The sequence below is a fragment of the Phycomyces blakesleeanus genome (genome assembly GCF_001638985.1).
Source record: "Phycomyces blakesleeanus NRRL 1555(-) unplaced genomic scaffold PHYBLscaffold_9, whole genome shotgun sequence".
Lineage (NCBI taxonomy): Eukaryota > Fungi > Mucoromycota > Mucoromycetes > Mucorales > Phycomycetaceae > Phycomyces > Phycomyces blakesleeanus.
In genome coordinates this window covers 236,687-254,134 of record NW_017265142.1, presented here as the reverse complement: position 1 = coordinate 254,134, position 17,448 = coordinate 236,687, and the positions used below count along the sequence as shown (strand labels likewise).

At 33.3% G+C, this 17,448-nt stretch overlaps 6 protein-coding genes across 6 annotated transcripts; 2 read left to right on the top strand and 4 right to left on the bottom strand.

Moving 5' to 3' along the window:
- Nucleotides 1-675: 675 nt before the first annotated feature.
- PHYBLDRAFT_144611 (hypothetical protein) lies at nucleotides 676-2,116 on the bottom strand (the record flags this gene model as incomplete). Its single annotated transcript, XM_018431252.1, has 5 exons — nucleotides 676-863; nucleotides 936-996; nucleotides 1,104-1,307; nucleotides 1,491-1,865; nucleotides 2,099-2,116. The coding sequence occupies 5 exons, from the start codon at nucleotides 2,114-2,116 to the stop codon at nucleotides 676-678; spliced, it is 846 nt and encodes a 281-aa protein (XP_018292197.1).
- Nucleotides 2,117-2,521: 405 nt separating this feature from the next.
- Nucleotides 2,522-3,249, bottom strand: PHYBLDRAFT_167583 (hypothetical protein; the record flags this gene model as incomplete). Its single annotated transcript, XM_018435673.1, has 3 exons — nucleotides 2,522-2,825; nucleotides 2,971-3,048; nucleotides 3,197-3,249. 3 exons carry the CDS (start codon nucleotides 3,247-3,249, stop codon nucleotides 2,522-2,524), a joined length of 435 nt encoding a protein of 144 aa, XP_018292196.1.
- A 749-nt stretch (nucleotides 3,250-3,998) lies between these two features.
- On the top strand, nucleotides 3,999-4,478 carry PHYBLDRAFT_144610 (hypothetical protein; the record flags this gene model as incomplete). Its single annotated transcript, XM_018431251.1, has 1 exon — nucleotides 3,999-4,478. One exon carries the CDS (start codon nucleotides 3,999-4,001, stop codon nucleotides 4,476-4,478), a length of 480 nt encoding a protein of 159 aa, XP_018292195.1.
- A 1,478-nt stretch (nucleotides 4,479-5,956) lies between these two features.
- On the bottom strand, nucleotides 5,957-8,300 carry PHYBLDRAFT_88021 (hypothetical protein; the record flags this gene model as incomplete). The annotated part of the gene is made up of 10 exons (XM_018443683.1): nucleotides 5,957-6,166; nucleotides 6,235-6,354; nucleotides 6,428-6,831; nucleotides 6,958-7,089; nucleotides 7,176-7,223; nucleotides 7,326-7,463; nucleotides 7,551-7,640; nucleotides 7,756-7,880; nucleotides 8,000-8,059; nucleotides 8,182-8,300. Coding segments are annotated over 10 exons (1,446 nt in total), but the record flags the coding sequence as incomplete, so codon positions are not given.
- Nucleotides 8,301-11,215: 2,915 nt separating this feature from the next.
- PHYBLDRAFT_144608 (hypothetical protein) lies at nucleotides 11,216-12,253 on the bottom strand (the record flags this gene model as incomplete). Its single annotated transcript, XM_018431250.1, has 1 exon — nucleotides 11,216-12,253. One exon carries the CDS (start codon nucleotides 12,251-12,253, stop codon nucleotides 11,216-11,218), a length of 1,038 nt encoding a protein of 345 aa, XP_018292193.1.
- Nucleotides 12,254-14,128: 1,875 nt separating this feature from the next.
- On the top strand, nucleotides 14,129-14,637 carry PHYBLDRAFT_167579 (hypothetical protein; the record flags this gene model as incomplete). Its single annotated transcript, XM_018435672.1, has 2 exons — nucleotides 14,129-14,441; nucleotides 14,519-14,637. 2 exons carry the CDS (start codon nucleotides 14,129-14,131, stop codon nucleotides 14,635-14,637), a joined length of 432 nt encoding a protein of 143 aa, XP_018292192.1.
- Between the last annotated feature and the right edge of the window lie 2,811 nt (nucleotides 14,638-17,448).

Sequence of the window (17,448 nt, the reverse complement as noted above, 5' to 3'; positions counted from 1 at the left end):
ACAAAACAAACTATAGCCTTTTTATTTATTTATTTTTGCTTTCAAAAGGGCACCCAGTTTTATTTTATTTTTTCTTAAAGAAGTTTAAAATTATATATACATATACACACTGCACACTACACACTAAATCAAACATCCTCTTTTACTCCACATTTGTACCATTTCTTCTTTCTTACCACTAATATTGTTCTTTCTGTACTTTTATCTATTCAAATTAGCTTTAGAATAAAAGGAAGAAAAAAAATGAACAATCATATTAATATTACTCATCTTACCCACCCAATTCTCTGCAATTATTTCGATTAAACTTATACTTGTAATAAATAAACTATTTTTTTATTTATTTTATATATATAAATATTATGCTTGTGTGTATATACACATGGAAACATGTTATAAACAAGAAATATATATATGTAAAAGAGAGGAAAGGAAATCGTGAGGGTGAGATTGTGAATGTATGATGAGAGAATAAGATAATAATAATAATAATAAAGCAGAATGAAACGAAGCAAAACAAAGCAAAATAAAATAAAAAAGTAAAGAGGTAAAGGAAGGTAAGAAAAGGGAAATATGTCAATATACAAATGTATGTCTGTGTCTGTGGTGGGTGTGTTTGTGAATATGCAAAAGAGAGTAGGTTAAATATCAGTACTAACAAGAACAGCAGTGAATTTAAACAATAGAATCTTCGACTGCTTGTTCCATAGCAATGGCTCGTTCAAGTTTTCTGGCTCGTGTGTATTCTAGTACTGAACGCATGATTAAGAACCAACCGAGGATCAATAATATGCTTGATTCAATACTAGAATCCTGTGCATTTTGTGCTGAATCATCGGGTACATCACCGTCACCAGTAGTCACTATTTGATCAATTAAGTATTTAATTTAATTTTTTTAAAAAAAAAAGACAAACTATAGATTGTTATACTTACTGTTATTAAGATAGCTTGAATATGTGACCATAGTCAAACCTAATCCTGCAAGAGATCCTTGCTACAAGCATTTTAAAAAAATCAGTATTATATTTATATATGTATAATACAGTACAATAATATTCAACTCAATTAAATCCAATTGAGCTGAATTATATTATGAATTACCTTGGTTGCATGTGAGGTGTGAACCATGTAGGTGAGCAGAAATCCAAAGATCTGGAAAGCGTATGAAATAGCGAAATTCAAAAAGAAGTGAAAAAAATCTCCAACTGGAATTCCCTCAACCAGGATCATGTCTCCAATAGGAATCGGTACAATTGTAGTGTACCGATAAGGTGGAACCCGATCTGCTGTAGCAACATCATAAGTCTAAAAAACAATATGTATATATATATATATATTATATATTATATATTTTATATATGCATTAAAATGAGTAATGAGTAATGAGTATAAAATATATTTATATAAAAATAATACTATTCTTATCTTGTCTTGGTTTGAATTATATATATATATATTTTAATAATTATATTTGGTTGGTCAACTTACAGGTGGTGCTTCTTCTACAGAATTAGCCTCAGATTCAGGCTTAGCAGACAGATTACAAAACACTCCATCAGTAGTCGTCATTTGTCTGGCAGTAGATGGCATGGCTGTATTAAGTGATTGGGTCTCAGAGCTCATGTCAATCGAAACTGAATCTTCAAAACTGGCATCCAAATCGACTTGTTGCTGCTGCAGTAGTTGACGTCGTTCTTGGTCTTCTTGGTCTTCCTGTTCTTCGTCATTGTCGTCATCGCAAGAGACTTGAATTTTTAAGGTGGAGTCAACGGCAGATACATCACTTGAGCTTGAAGCTTGAACATCCCAAGGCTGATCAGATTTCGTAGTGGATGTTAAGTTGGTAAGGTCAGAAGTTGGAATCTATTAACAAACGCGACCAAGATAAGTAAAGTAAAGAAAATTAATAAATCTAAAGTTGATATATAGATGTATAATAATTTAAATATATATATATAATCTGTTGAATTATCACATATATATATACTTCTTGAAATAACTAATTAACTATCTAATCAATTGATGAATTTTAATAGCTAATCGAATGGATATAGAGTTTATCTAGAATTATATAGTATTTCTGGTATAATATTTACTTTGTTATAGGTGGTCATTAGAGAAAATGTAACGGCTTTTATAAAGTGAGTAAAGAATTCAGAAGAAAGAAGAACGAGATAAGTCCAAGCAAGTTGTGCTATGAAATAAATACGAAATTAAAGATGGGTTTCTTTTTTTTTGTAAGGAAGTATGAAACGCAAGTCAATCTCCAAAAAAAGGTATTTAACTGACGCAAAAAGAAACTATTAAAACCCAGACAAAGCTGTCAATTCGTTCACAGAAAATAGAGACCTTGTGAAACATTGGGGGTACTCAGCCAGTTTGATCGATCAAATTCTTGCGTGAATCTTAGCCAATGATCTCCATTTGTAGTTGAGGACACCAAAAGACAAAAGTACAAAATTCGTACAAAATTCTTAGATTTTATAGCATATATAGAACAACCTTTTGCACATTCTGATTTATTCTTTGAACCTATATACGCCTAGACTTTCGAAGAAGCCAAGCGTTCTTTCATTTGACTCAAGATCTGGCAATACATTGTCAACCTTGTGTATGTATCTATTTGCTTTAAGGGATTTTTCAAGCTTCTTCACGGCAGCCATCTGCTCCAACTTTACGTTAACTTCCTTTTTGATTACTTCTAAAATATCTTTAATAAGCTCGTCTATACTTGCTATAAAGACTCTACCAGTGTTTTTTTTCACGATAAATTCACTGATTTTACGCGATTTCTTCAAGGCATCAATTGTTTGTTGCTTTGTACTATATTTTGGAATGTAAGATGGAGAGAAAGAAGTATTATATGACTTTGTCGCCAATAAATTCTATGATCTATTAAGGAGAAAGATAAAAACAGTATCGTATTGCATATAAAAAAGTAATGATTCAGCCAATCAGAGAGCCGTACGTTTTTCGATCAAATTTTGATCGAAATTTGATCGAAAGTTGATCTTTCAAAAAGACGATCAAATTTTGATCGTCGCTACTACAATTTTAGTCCAATAATATTGAGCTTTGAATTTAAAGTTTGATCAATCAATCTGGCTGAGTATCCCCATTGTAAAACTTTTAGAGGAGTTTAAATTATCCTTATAAAGAAATCTGGGCGTGAAAAACGCAAATGTTTGATAAACTTTCTCAAAAGTTTGCCAAACTTGAAAGAAATTTGAAAAACATTGTAAGACATGATAGACCAATCATGTTGTATTATTTTTTGTTGTTAAATTGACGATAAGGTTAAGCGTGAAAATATTAATAGATGTAATTTTTAACGTATGCGTGTAAGAATATAAGCATCCCTTCAGTATACTTTTCTTTACTTATTTTTTTCACTATTTTTTCTAATAAAGGTATTAGTAATATTCCCGCCCTAACATAATATCAAAAAAAAATGACTTTTTTTTAATAAAAGTTAACGAATCCCTCGTTAGCTTGATTATATGAAGCAGCGTTCGTGAGTTTAGTCTACTACTTTTCCGACAGGCAATGATTACCAAATGTATATTTTTTGTTTGTAGAGAGCTTTGTGCTCAAGAGGGTTGGTGAGCCTCCATTGCTGCGAAGCAAAAGAAGACACCACGGCTTTTGTTTTGAATTTTATTTGTTATATGATGTTTTTTGAGAGCTTTGTATTTTCTAAATAAGAGATGGGGAGAGCCCAAGAAGGCACATCTAGTAGCCATGTCTTCCCAAAGGAGATAGAACAGATCTGAAGGCTTCTAGGTTCTACCAGGGAGATAGACCTAAAGTCAAATAGGAAACAATGGGGAGATGGATGAAGAGAATAACCGGGAAGGTGGGTTTAAAGAGTGACCAAGAGGATGGGTGGGGACATAGAGGTGGACCGTTACATATTGACTAACTCTTCACACTATCTTCCCCGACCAAAGTGAGATATGTGCGAAAGAGCTGTGCCTGGCACATTTTAAGCAAATCATGCATGTAAACCGACCCTTGAATGTTACCCTATTCCAGCATATCTTCTTGGCGTCAGTTCAGCAAAAATCAATATTGGAAAAACGCTTCCGACCAGCCACGAACTCGACGAAGCAGATTGAGGGTTGGATCAACAGCTGTAACGCGTGGGGTGAACGTACAGCAATGAAGTCAAATGGCAAAAGATTGGAAGGCCGATGGCTGTGGGTGTTTCTGGACAAACATTTGGGAATCAACGTTACCGAGGACCTGGTCAAATACGAGCAACACTGTCGTCACCATCCGATGACAACAATTGGATATGCAAGAAAATCTAAAGGCAAAGAACGTATTAACACTAGATGCAACCTTCTGAGCGAAATGATCCATCGTCTGCGCACGAGGAGCTTATGCACCAAAGTGTACATATCATCATGTTGCGATGCAAAGGAAACTATAAACATCACTTGGCATTGGTCAAGAACTGTGATGGGGATATGACAAGCTACATATCCGTTTGGCAGTCATCGATTTTGCCGGGTTAAGCACAGAACCAAATGATATTCGTGCATTCATCAGGTAAAGTAGACGTATGATGAGGCTATCAGTGGATAAAATTAGCTTATTTGATACTGAAAAATCTCTTTTTAAATATATAGAATCATGGAAAGCACCTATAGCATTAATTCATTCATAAATTTCCTTATTTCTTCACATTACGTACTTCTTTACTCATGTTTCTCTTTTCTTTCTTTTTTCTTACTGTTTATCTTGCTTTAATGCTTTGGTGCTTTAATGCGTTCATGGTTTTATATAATATTTATAATAGTTTATGTATATATGACATTTAAAACAAGAAATTATTATCTGTTTTGTCCAAAACCAAAATTAATGTCCACGTTTCACGGCAATGTTACACTCAATGGAGAAATTAATAGGCGTTCACATAGTTGTGGTCGACCGATTTTTAACGGTCGACCGCCTTAATTTTCTTTACTGTTTATAGTAGCTTCTGAAATTGAAAACAAGAGTCACTCGAGGTTAGTTTCACATAATATTTGTATTTTACTAAAATACCCCCTAATAAACTTTTATTTTTCTATCTATTTACAAACATGAATAACAGTAATAATAGTCAGTTCAAAGGCTTCAAAAAATGAACTTTACTGATTTTTTTAATAACAACCTTTTCTTTATCAGAAATGCCTAAAAAATAAGAGCAATATGCAGATGATGTAAATAATTAAGTGCTTTAAGACTTCAGCAAAAAAGTAGACAAAGACTCGTCAGCTTAAAAAGATGTCGTCGATTAAATATTCTATAAAAGGAGCGATTTTTAGTGCATCCCCTGTCTTTTGCTGGGGATGCACTTAAATTTGTTGCCCATTTTTGGAATAAATTTTTTGCCTAAAATTGGGAAAAAAAACCGGTCGACCGACGAAAAAAATCGGTCGACCGCAACTATGTGAACGCCTAATGCAATCAAATAATGATTTTTTATTTATTTTTATACACGTCTTCACATAGGAAAGCGTGAACAAAATGGTTGGATACAAACATGTTAAGTTGAGTGGAGTTAAAAGATGCGTAATGGTCTGAACACAAAGGTAATAAAAGTAGAAATAGAAATATACAGCTAAATAGCTTTAAAGAGGTTCAATATTAAATAAATAGAAATAGGCTTAGAAGAGGGTCTAAGCTGATTTATCCTAGTGCATACGCATGTATACAAACATTTAAATATCCTACTTTTTTATTTTATATAATATTCTGTATGGTTTCCATAACAACCACATTTTTTAAAGCGACAATAGTGAATCAAAGGGTGCCTTTATTGTTGTTGTTTTTGTTATTATTATTTTGAATTTATTGAATATATAGATAAAAGAGTATGGAGCAAAAAAGTAATTTATCATATTATTTTTATGTACAGGAAGAAATAAATAAGTAAAAGTATATATCTACTCTTCAGTGGTCTGAACTGGTCCTTTATAGTTCTTTCGACCAGAGATAAACCAGAAACACAAGGCAAAGATCGATACCGCACCTATCATCAAACTTGCCCAATTCATGGTCTCTGCCTCCACAGGGTGATAAGAGGGAACACACAAAATAACACCAAAGAACAAAATCCAAAATACACTCAAGATGTTTAATGGGATACTCCAGCCATGGAGATTAAAAGGACCCTATTGGATTAATGATATCAATAAACTATTAAAATATATTATTCTCAATAATACTTATAAATAGTTACCTTGGGCATATCCTTTCGAGTCCAAATCAAGCGGCAAACGAGAGGAAGACCATATGAGATATTAATACAAATTACTGCAGTGCTCATAATAGCTTTCCAATAAATCATGGTTCCAAAAGACTGCAGATTATTAAAGTATATAAAGCAAAACACAAAATAAGTAAAAAAAAAGGTATATACAATTACAACTTACAGGCATAATGACAATAATAGAAATCGCCATTTGTAAAATTAGGGCACGAACAGGAATATGGTTATCTGACAATTGATAAAGCGATCTGTGAAAAGGAACACAGCCATCACGAGCAAGGGCCCAAAAGAGGTGGCCAGTGGCAAGAATTGAGTTGCACAACGAGCCAAACTGGGCTACTAGCAAAATCACCAAAAAGAACGCAGTCAGGGGTTTAGAAGTCGATCGCAAAAAGAATGTGGCAATCGGCATAGGAGACTCAAGAAGCTCATCCACGTCTTGGATAGAGAACAGGACCGCAATAATAAGCACAAATCCTTGTACGATTGCACTTCCAATACATAGAATAATTCCACGCGGTGCTGCAACCTCGGCGTTCTTGGTTCCTTCAACAATCTGAGCACCACCTACACAAATAAAAATAACGATAATAATAACAATAATAATAATAATGATCGATAGATAAGTAGGTGAGTAATTGGATAGAAATGCTGGTAAAAAAAAAATCAAAATAATCATCAAAAGGACTTTACATTCATATCCAACCAATGTCCAACCGGCTTGGAGAAGTCCAAGGAAAAATACAAGTCCCAAGTTGTCATAACCAGTGCCATTCATGAATTCAGTAAAAACCCACTTTGCAGAGGTGTGGGTTGGGGCCATGACTGATGATTAAAATAAAGATATGCACATATGCATAGATACATACAAATGTTTAATATCTACCTTTATACACCTTTATACACCTTACCAGGAACAGTAATAACAACAATGATAGTACCAATAAAAACCCAAAATACTAATCAAAGTACCAATAAGATATATGTAAATAGAGATATAAAAGTATTAAATTATATTCTGTTAGCATTGATAGTATTGATAACGTTCTTTTCTTTCTTACCCATGAACTTGTTGAGATAGGTACTGAATTTCATTCCAAGGCAGTTGTAACCAGTAGCAAGAACAAACATACCACAGTAAAGACCAACAAATGCGCCTTGAGATGTGATTTGAGTCTCCAGATAAAGATTAGCAATACCTAGAATAAAAGATGTTTTTATATATAAGAATTAATAAGCAAATAAATAACATCTATATGTGGGTATATATAAGTGTATGATCCTACCATAAATAAAATCTGTTGCAGACCAAGCGAGTGTCATGTTGGCCGTAATTAAACCAGTCAAGTAAAGGTAACCACTGATCCATGCCATGACTATATATATATACATAAATTCATATTTAGAATACCAATATCAGGTCAAGGGATAATGTGATTATATATACAAATTATCACCACTACAAGATCTCAAGCTCAAATTCAAACTTACAAGGAGCCCATTTCTTGTTACTGAGCATGTAACACCAAGAATAAATTCCACCCGCCAGCGGGTAAGCTGAAATGACCTCAGCCATAGACAATCCAATACATGCAACAAAAGGAACTACAACAACCCTAAATACATATACATATAACATATACATAGATGCCCATTAGTTTTTGATTTTGTTTAATTGTCAATTTTAAAAAAGAATATCTTTATATATATATATATATATTTGCTTTTCACTTACCATCCCCAGAAAAGAGAACTCGGGCCACCCGCACTTAGACATCCACCAAAACCAACTAGCCTTTAAAACGTTCACAAAAAGAAGATAATGTCAGAAATGCACAGAAATACCCACATACATGTCTACATTTATTATCTAATTAAATGCCTTGCTACTATTACTATTGCTTGTTTATTGCTTACCAATTGGGCAAGACAGCCATTGTGGAGAAAGAAAAGCCAGCCTGGACAAAAAGACTGATTTCTCGCTTGAACTCTTGCTTGTAACCAAGATCTCTGAGTCTTTGAGCATCACGATCAAGACCATTAGATTCAATATGTTCGGCTGAAGCCTGTTTATCACTAGTTGATTTCAATACCTAATACATGTTTGTTAGCTGTTGTTGCCTTTTTTTGCGCATCTTTTAATAATAGAACATTATTATAACGGTAGCCGTAACTGTAACTGTGGCTGTAATAAAGCTAACTTTGAAGAATATATTGATATTAATATTGATATTTACAGTTGCAGTTGCAGTCGCAGTCGCAGTTGTAGAGGTGCTGGTTTTCTCCACCATATTATTTTGTCTTGTTTGGAGAATGTCAAGCTTAAAGTTGCTTGATAATATAAAGAAAAAGAGAAAGAGAAAAAAAAGTAATGACAAGGTAAAGGAAAATCTCTAGCTTATATATATATATATATATATATGTGTGTGTGTGTGTGTTTCCAAGGAAAATAAGAATGATAGTGATAGTGGTAATACTCCTTATAATATTGATAGTTTTATCATTGTAATTCCCATCATATACCATAGCATCACATTACTTGGTCTCTCTCTTCCTTCCTTTCTTCTTTTTATGGTCTATAACTTTGTCACAAGGGACAACCTTACTGAATTCTGATATCTTGTGTGCCTTTGGTTCTTACAAAGCTAAAAAAAATGAAGAACAAAAGAGGAACCAAAAAAAAAATGTATATTAGAGAGGCGATAAAAGTTAGTAGAGTAAAACTATGAAAAGATGACAAACACTTCAAGGGTTGATTGGCGTTGTCTTTGAAATGGGCTTTTTTGTACCAGGTAAACTTCAGATAATTTACATATGGGTGTGTGTGTGCGTTTAGAAGATATAGTTCCTGGGAAGTAGAATAAAGTTCTGGTTGTAGTAAGTTTGAAAGTCGATAAGCGTGGAATGAAGTAACCAAGATAACCTAATCTCACTCTAGTCTCCTTGTGCTGTATATCTTTGAGTATATCATTTTAGGTTAACTATTATATTCTCATTGTACAGACAACATCAAATGATATTACACATACCGTTAGCCAAGTGTCAAAAGAACAAAGAGTCTCACCTCAAATACACATACATATATAGCATATATTCTACCCTTATTATTATTTCTCACATCTCTTTTGTAATATTTTGCGTGGACTGTTACACTTGTTGCGCAAAAGCTTTAATATGTCATATAGATTGTGTGTGTGAATTAAAAAAGAAATGAGATCTAGATTTTTTTGTGTGTGTGTTTTTCACTGTCGATAATACTCCACATATAATAAGTTACTTCATCTTCACATTATTATTATCACTATTATAGCTATATTTCAAAAGCTATATCTTTCTCGGTTCTAATTAGGCACTGTATCAATTTTACATGCTAATATATCTATTATCATATTGCAATGCATTTGATTTAGAATGTACTTTACAATGAAAGGCGGTTGATGTTTTATCCCAATAATTACACATACATACACATGTATATATAAAAATATATGTGTATAAAACGTACTCGGTACAAACAATTCACACGAATCTACAAAGCCAATCTTGTATTCAATAAAAAGATAATTACAAGAATAAGAGAATGACCGGTGTACAAGGCCACACAAGATCGGATAGTTTCTTGGCAAAATAATGTCCTTTTTTTAAAAAATATTAATAATAATAATAAAATTTTATACTATTATTTCGTTTTGAGGATTAACAATGTATTATCTTTGGTTTATATATCTCTCTGTCTCTTTCATTCTTACAAGATTAACTGCTTATCTCTTTTGTACCGAACCGCAATTCCGAATGATAAGTGTATCTTTCTCTGCTCTTATATTTAATCTCTTTATCTTCATTTTCTCAGATTACTAGATTATGTACAGTAATATCTCTATTTATTTATTTATTTATTTAAGTAATTAATTAATTATCTATCTATCTATCTATCTACCTTTATCTTTCTCTCTCTCTCTCTTTCTCTATGTATATAATGCTTTTTACTTCTTATTCTTATTCCCCTTTTGCCCATCGTTTTACTTTTGAGACGGCTAGGTTTGTGTTGAGCAATACACGACAAAATACTACATAACACGTGGATATCGGTATGGGTATAGAGTGAAATATCATGTAATATATTCAAAATAAAAGAGTAAAAAGCTCTTTTTTACAAGCCCTTGACATTTCTTGTATCTTTATAACTTATTACTTGAATATGTAGATATATATATATGTATGATATCCTGTACCTTATACCTCAGAACTTTACTGAGACTCATAAGCACATGTCTTTTTTTTTCTTTGGATAAATTATTCTTGGCTGTATAAAATTGTCATATATATTTATCCTTCCACCAAGACAGTTCCATTCTTATGAGCGAAAGAAAGACAAAAAGAAGGAAATGGCTAAAAATGTCATGGCTATTTGATCTTCAAGCTTATAAAGAAATCCGATATATATATATCATATTATAATGTGCTGTTCTTATTCAAACAATCGAGGAACATTTAAAAAATCGTAGAAAAAATCATTACTGTTATTTTTTGAGCCAAAACGTTTTTCCGCTATATCCGCCACTTTCCTAAATCTCGCTTGACAGATTCCCTTTTTTGAATATTTTCTCCCTCTCCCTCTCTATTTTTTCTTTTTTACTTAAAAAATTGAGCATGTCAAAATAATAATAATAATGACCACCCCAAATTAAAAATATGTTCAAAACAATTATGAGGAACATTTACTATTGTTGCTATTGCTGTTGATGTGATTATTTTAGTTGGGCTCACTAGTAAGCTACAAATTCAGATAACCAGAATATATGTTATGTATACAGATTATCAATTATACAAGCTTGGTTTATTGATTGATTCATATAATTATGAAATAAAAAGAATGGCATAAAATATTGGGATATAAACAAGAAAATAGTACATAATACATAATAAATTAATGAATTAATGAATTAAAGGATTAGAGAGAAGCAATGTTGACAACCTGCTTGCCAAAGTTCTTGCCCTTCAATACATCAATCAAGGCCTGGGGAGCAGACTCGATTCCCTCGGCAGCAGTCTCACGGTACTGGATAACACCATCCTTGAGCCACTGGGTGACATCCTTGCGGAAATCTGCCTCCATCTCGGGGTGCTCGCCAACAATGAAACCCTCGATTCTCAAGCGCTTGCTGACAATCTGAATAAGGTTGTGAATAGGCTCGGGGTTTGTGGTGTTGTACTGGGAGATCATACCACAGCAGACGATACGGCCAAAGTTGTTGGAGTGGTTGATCACATTCTCGAGCATCTTGCCACCGACATTCTCAAAGTAAATGTCAATACCGTTGGGACAAAGCTCGGTCAACTTAGCATTAGTGTCCTCGGTCTTGTAGTTGAAAGCGCCATCGAAACCAATCTCCTTGAGGTAGGCAACCTTTTCATCCGAACCAGCCGAACCAACGACGTGGAGACCAAGCACCTTGCCGATCTGGCCAACCAACTGACCAACAGCGCCAGACGCAGCAGAGACATAAAGAGTCTCCCCCTTCTTGGGCTTACCGAACTTGATCAGACCAACATAGGCAGTCATACCTGGCATACCGAGGACACCAATGTAGTTGGACAACGGAAGACCAGACTCACGGGCCTCGTTGCGAGGAGTGAAAAGGAAGGCGAGCTGGGCAGGAACGTGGGTGTATTCGGCAAAATGTCCAATGCCATAGACAATGTCATCGACCTTGAACTTGTCATTGTTGGATTTGACAATTACACCAACAGTGTGGCCAGCCATGGGCTTGTCAAGATCAAATGCAGGAGAGTAAGACTTGGTTCCAGCAGCGCGCATACGGCCGCGCATGTAAGGGTCGACAGAAAGAGTCAGGGTCTTGACAATGTAGTGGTTTTCGGGAAGTTCAGCCTCGAGATCAATTGTGTCATGCTTGATTGTCATGTGCTCTCCAACCTCGGGGAAGGTTGTAGGAATCTTGGAGAAGATGATTTGAGTGTTGGAAACCATATTGATTCAATAAAGAAGTGATGAAGTGTAGATCAAAAAAAAAACAAAATTCACAACATAGGCTTCCCTTTTATAGACTGAATAGACATATCACAACTCCGATATTGCATTTAAGCTGACAACGAGAAAAAGGATGGATTATTAATCAATTAGCATTGACATATTGTTGGCATAAAGTAAAAAAAGGAAATTAAGCCAGGTATTAGTCTAGAAGATTCAATTAAGAAAAACCGAAAAGACATGTATATACAAAAAATAGTATTTTGTATTAAATACAAGAAGTACACAAGTGTGTTAAAGACATGTGAATTTGCTCTTTCTCTTTTTTTTTTGGTACTTTTTTGGTTGAAATTGTACTTCTTTAAATTATAATAAAAATTTTTAAAAAAAAAATTAAAAAATTAAAAATAATAATATTTCTACAAACCAAATCTATACACTTTGACTAACAGAATAAATAAATAAAGTCTTTCAATTGAAAAAGTGTATAAATGTAATTAATTCAATAATTAAACCCCACCAAGAGGTTCCGTCATGGGGGTTTAAATGAGTGTAGGAGAGTTTTTTTTTCAATTATTGTTTTGGTCTATCTCATTATATTATATTAAATTGTCAATTGCCAGAAGTTGAAGTATATCGATGCTCCAGCATTAGTGTAACTAAGATATAATACAGATATATTATATATACATGTATATCATATTATTCAAAGGACAAAGAGATACTACAGCAAAAAAATACTATTATCAAAATCAGATCCTTTTTAAACAGGTTAAAACACTTCCAGAAAACGCTTTTATCCAATAATTTAACGATATTGAAATAGCAAAAGCACTGTATATTTTGGGCACTTGAACATAAACAAAACAAAAAATTGACATGCAAACAAACTCTATAAATTAATCAACTGTATTAGCCAGAATTTATCAGAATCCCACTTCACTCCATGCAATTCAGTGAAAATGTGTCTCGTTCATGACATTCATACCTTACTACTCAACATATTCTATTCCTATCAGCTTATCTTTAAGGTCTATAATATAAAAGCTGTTTGTACATCTTTGGCGAATTATTCTTAAACAAAATATTAAAGGATGTATATTCTGTAATGTATCAATACTTGCTCACTCTTCCTATTTGGATTCAGATCATAATTTGCACTGTGCATATAATTGCACGCGTATGTTGGTGTATGTTCAATAAAGGATTGAGAGCAACAGACATTCACTAATATACAAAGTACAAAAAAATTGTAGATAATAATGCTTGTTTCATAAATACATCCAAATTAAACTTTTTTGTGCAAAGTCTGTGTAAATACAACAAGGGCATTACTTGTGTATTTGATTCACCACGCCATTTTGGTCTCCCTTTCAAACACGCATTTCTTTATTCTCTCTCACCTCTCATCTCTCTTTATTTTTATTTTTGCCTTTGACCTATTGCTTTTTATTTCTCTCATTCAAATAATCTTATTTACAATGTCCATCAAGATTAGCCAAATTCACCAATATATATTTCGTGCCATCGAAAATCTCAAGAATTATTCTGCCTTTATCCTTATATAATCTACAGACAACAATAGCCTCTACAGTTAAACACGGTGATCGACACAAGGATAAGAGCACAGATATTATATTACATTAAACTACATTTTTACTTCATTTCTTTTCAGATTTATTCGACTAGATTAATTTTTTCTTATAAATGAGCCCTCCTAATTACAACATTAACTTCTTCAATCAAGTAAAAAAAAAAAAGTTTAAAAGCGTGTTTTTTTTATTGGAGACGATACTAGTTAAAAAAGACTTTATTTATTTATTTAAAGATATACATAAAGAAGCTATTTTATTCTATTTGATTGAATTTCACTTAATGTTCTTTTACATGAGTAAAAGAATAAAAAGCATGACACCAAGTTCTTTGTCCCCGCATTACGCGGCTCAATCTCCTTCAGGACGTAAACCTGACTTGGTAGCGAAGGAGGTGCTGGAATGGTGGCAAACCAACGGAAAGCACCCGTTCATCCAGCCCCACATCTCGTCACCGAGTAATGTGGGTGCGAACTCGCCAGAGAACTTACCACTAGGTGATAAGGTCCAGCTCATTCGACTACCAGTAGCTTCACCGTCAGCCGTTAAAGAGTTCAGTCAGGTTAGCAGTGAAGAGCCAGCACATCTCACCACAGGTTAGACCTCCCTCCCCCCAGCATCATGATTCCACATTGGCGATGCGATGTACACAGTAGTCTTTCCAAAAGAAAAGAGACCATGCCCCACGACTTCTCAGAATTAACTGAGCTGGCGAGTAACAACTTTCACTTTCCGATGCTTGTAGCATGGAAGAATCTCCCTGCAACGGTCGCAAGAGACGCCTCACTATGAAACCGGGACTGTTGTTGCTCAAGGAGAAAACAAACGACGCGCGTTGGAGGGGTTCTATATGTAATCGAAAAGTTTTCATCTGCGATTAAAGTTTAGGACTGCGCTTTTTGTCAGTCCTAGATGTCCACGTCAGAGCAAACGTGATATGACTGTATATTCCTTTTACTGAGGTTGTGTAACTGTTTTACGACAGAAGGGGAGGCTAATAATATTTAATAAAGTTACTTATAAAAGCGATTTTGCAAAGTGAAGTAAAGTAAGGCAAAGCAAAGAAGCAATGAAGTAAAAAGAATAATGAAGAGTTTAGCTTTGATCGGTGTAGCAATAACTAAAGATGGAGTACATAATTCTATAACGGCGATTTGTAGGTTACTCTTAACTGGTCTGTGCGCTTTTTGCTCAAAGGTACAAAAAAACGTTTTTTTATATATTTATTTTGTCAGTACAAGTAGACACAAAAGGAACCTAACAGTCACTAGGACATAAAACTACATATAATTCAAAGCAATATTGAGCCATAAGTAAACAGCAGAAAATAAAGCAAATATAGATATATATATATATAGTTGATATGTTTAATAAAGAAAAATAATATACTGGGGATTTTGCTATCGATTTGAACAAAAAAAGTTTAGTTACACCTTCAGCTTATTCAATGCCAATAACAATATTTTTTATGAACTAGAGTTGCTTAATTGACAAAAGTAACGGTGACTCTATAGTAACAAGCACCTAGTGCTTTATTGAAATATACAGTTAATGCTGTGTTGCGATGATATCTACAAAAAAAGTAAAGCAGTTACTTTAGCGAAATTTTATACTTTACAAAGAGAAATATCGTCATTTTATGGCATTCTTATCATAGAGAAAAAAAGACCACTTAGTATTAATGCCCCTCTCTTTTTATTAAATAATAGAATATTTCCTTCTTGCCAAGCGTATTCGTTTTACTTTGACTATTGATCTATTGGTGCTTTAATCCTAAGGAATCCCAGAGTTTTGGATGTTAACATTAAGATTATTTTTTAAAAAAGCACTTAGCCTGACTTGCCTTATATAAAATTATTCACAAACTATTTTTCTTATCACAGTTATCAAATCCAATAAAATATTCTTACTAATTTCTTCAAAATATAAAGATTTCCTTTACAACAAATCAAACCTTCCTATAAAGAACTGTGAATAGGTATATGACTTAAGTACATTTTTGCTATACCAAGCTTTTGGAAGCTTAATTTAAACATGTTCTTAAATGCACTAGGCTCTACTTTACTCCTATTCATTCAGCACCCTATGGACAGCAGATCCACAATTCACGATAGTAACCGATTGGTTTTGGCCCAAAAATATGGATTACTGCTATCAAAAATTTATAAAAGTGTATACTGAAATTGATAATAATGGAGAATATATATACTATTCTTGTAGTGCATCGAAAAATATATCGTTGGTAACTTTTATGCCCGATTTTTTCTTGAATAGCAATGGTTCTATGAGACAAATTTAGATAGTGGTGAACATTTCAATAATAGTCAAAGTCTTTTCTTGATAAATTATGTCACAAAGAGAGGTCACAAATTAATAGAAGACTGAAGGCGGCCATCCTATTCCATTAGACAAAGAAATAATAATTGGCTTATATTTAGATAGCCTTCTATATATTCAGTAAGCATGAAGCTTTTGGGTGGAATACCGATGTTTGGAGAGACTGTTTCTTTTGGCTTCAACTACAATCCATTCATACAATAATTAGAGAATGAGTATTCTATTGTATTGAGAAAGAGCATAAAGAAGATCATCAAGGTCTTTCAGCAGTAAAAGAGAAGTTCTATAATGATATAAATGCAAGAGCATAACTAGAATATATATATATATATATATATATATATGCATATTGAAAATACAAGCAAGTTTGATCAATAATCTTTTATATTGGAGCATTAACAATCTTGTTGGCTATCAAATAATAGACGTTATTAAAGTACTATAAATACATCTTGACAAATATACATATTATTAAACATATATTTATGTCAAAATAAAGACACCCACTCAGTAAAAAAAAAAGGCATTTCTTCATTCATTCTCTTCACAACTAAAAATAGCGAGTATAAAACTCAGTCAGATTATAAGCCGCTAGAAAAAAAGGCCCTGTCAGTGTAACGCGGATCTCATGCAAACAAAGCAAAATACTATATCGCGAGCTTGAGTTGCACCAACTATCCTATTCACAAAATAAAGTATACAGCTTATGTAAAGTAGGTATGTCCTTGGGTAATGAGGAGTCTACATGAGGATAACTTGAAAGCAGGGAATCAGGGAAGCAAGGAAGCAATGAAGCAAAGAAAAAAAACAGGCATTTATCGGAGAAGTGTGCTGAGTAGGGAAACTATCCCAACTTAATACCCTTTCATAATAAGAATAAAAATAACACCAAACGTTATCCAGGCTTTTGGAATAAACTTCCCAATAAATCATTAGTGACCAAATTATTCTTTCTTTTACAAACTTTGGTGTGTTCTGTTACTGATAGTATAGTATTAAAAAGTATACTTAAAGAATTTTCTAAAGGCGACGCCAATGTATAAGCTACATACATACATACACCATGCCTTCTTATGAAGGTGTATATCGTAAAGGTATTCTTAATTAAAGATCTTTGTCTCGGTCTTCTTCAACTTCAAATTTTTGACATTTGAAATCAAAACAAAAATAAGATGCGTTCGAAAGATAAGGTCAGTTTATCAGTCCACCCCTCCATTCTCCTTCTTCTCCTGTATATTAAAAAAAAATGTCGGATATTTACTGCTA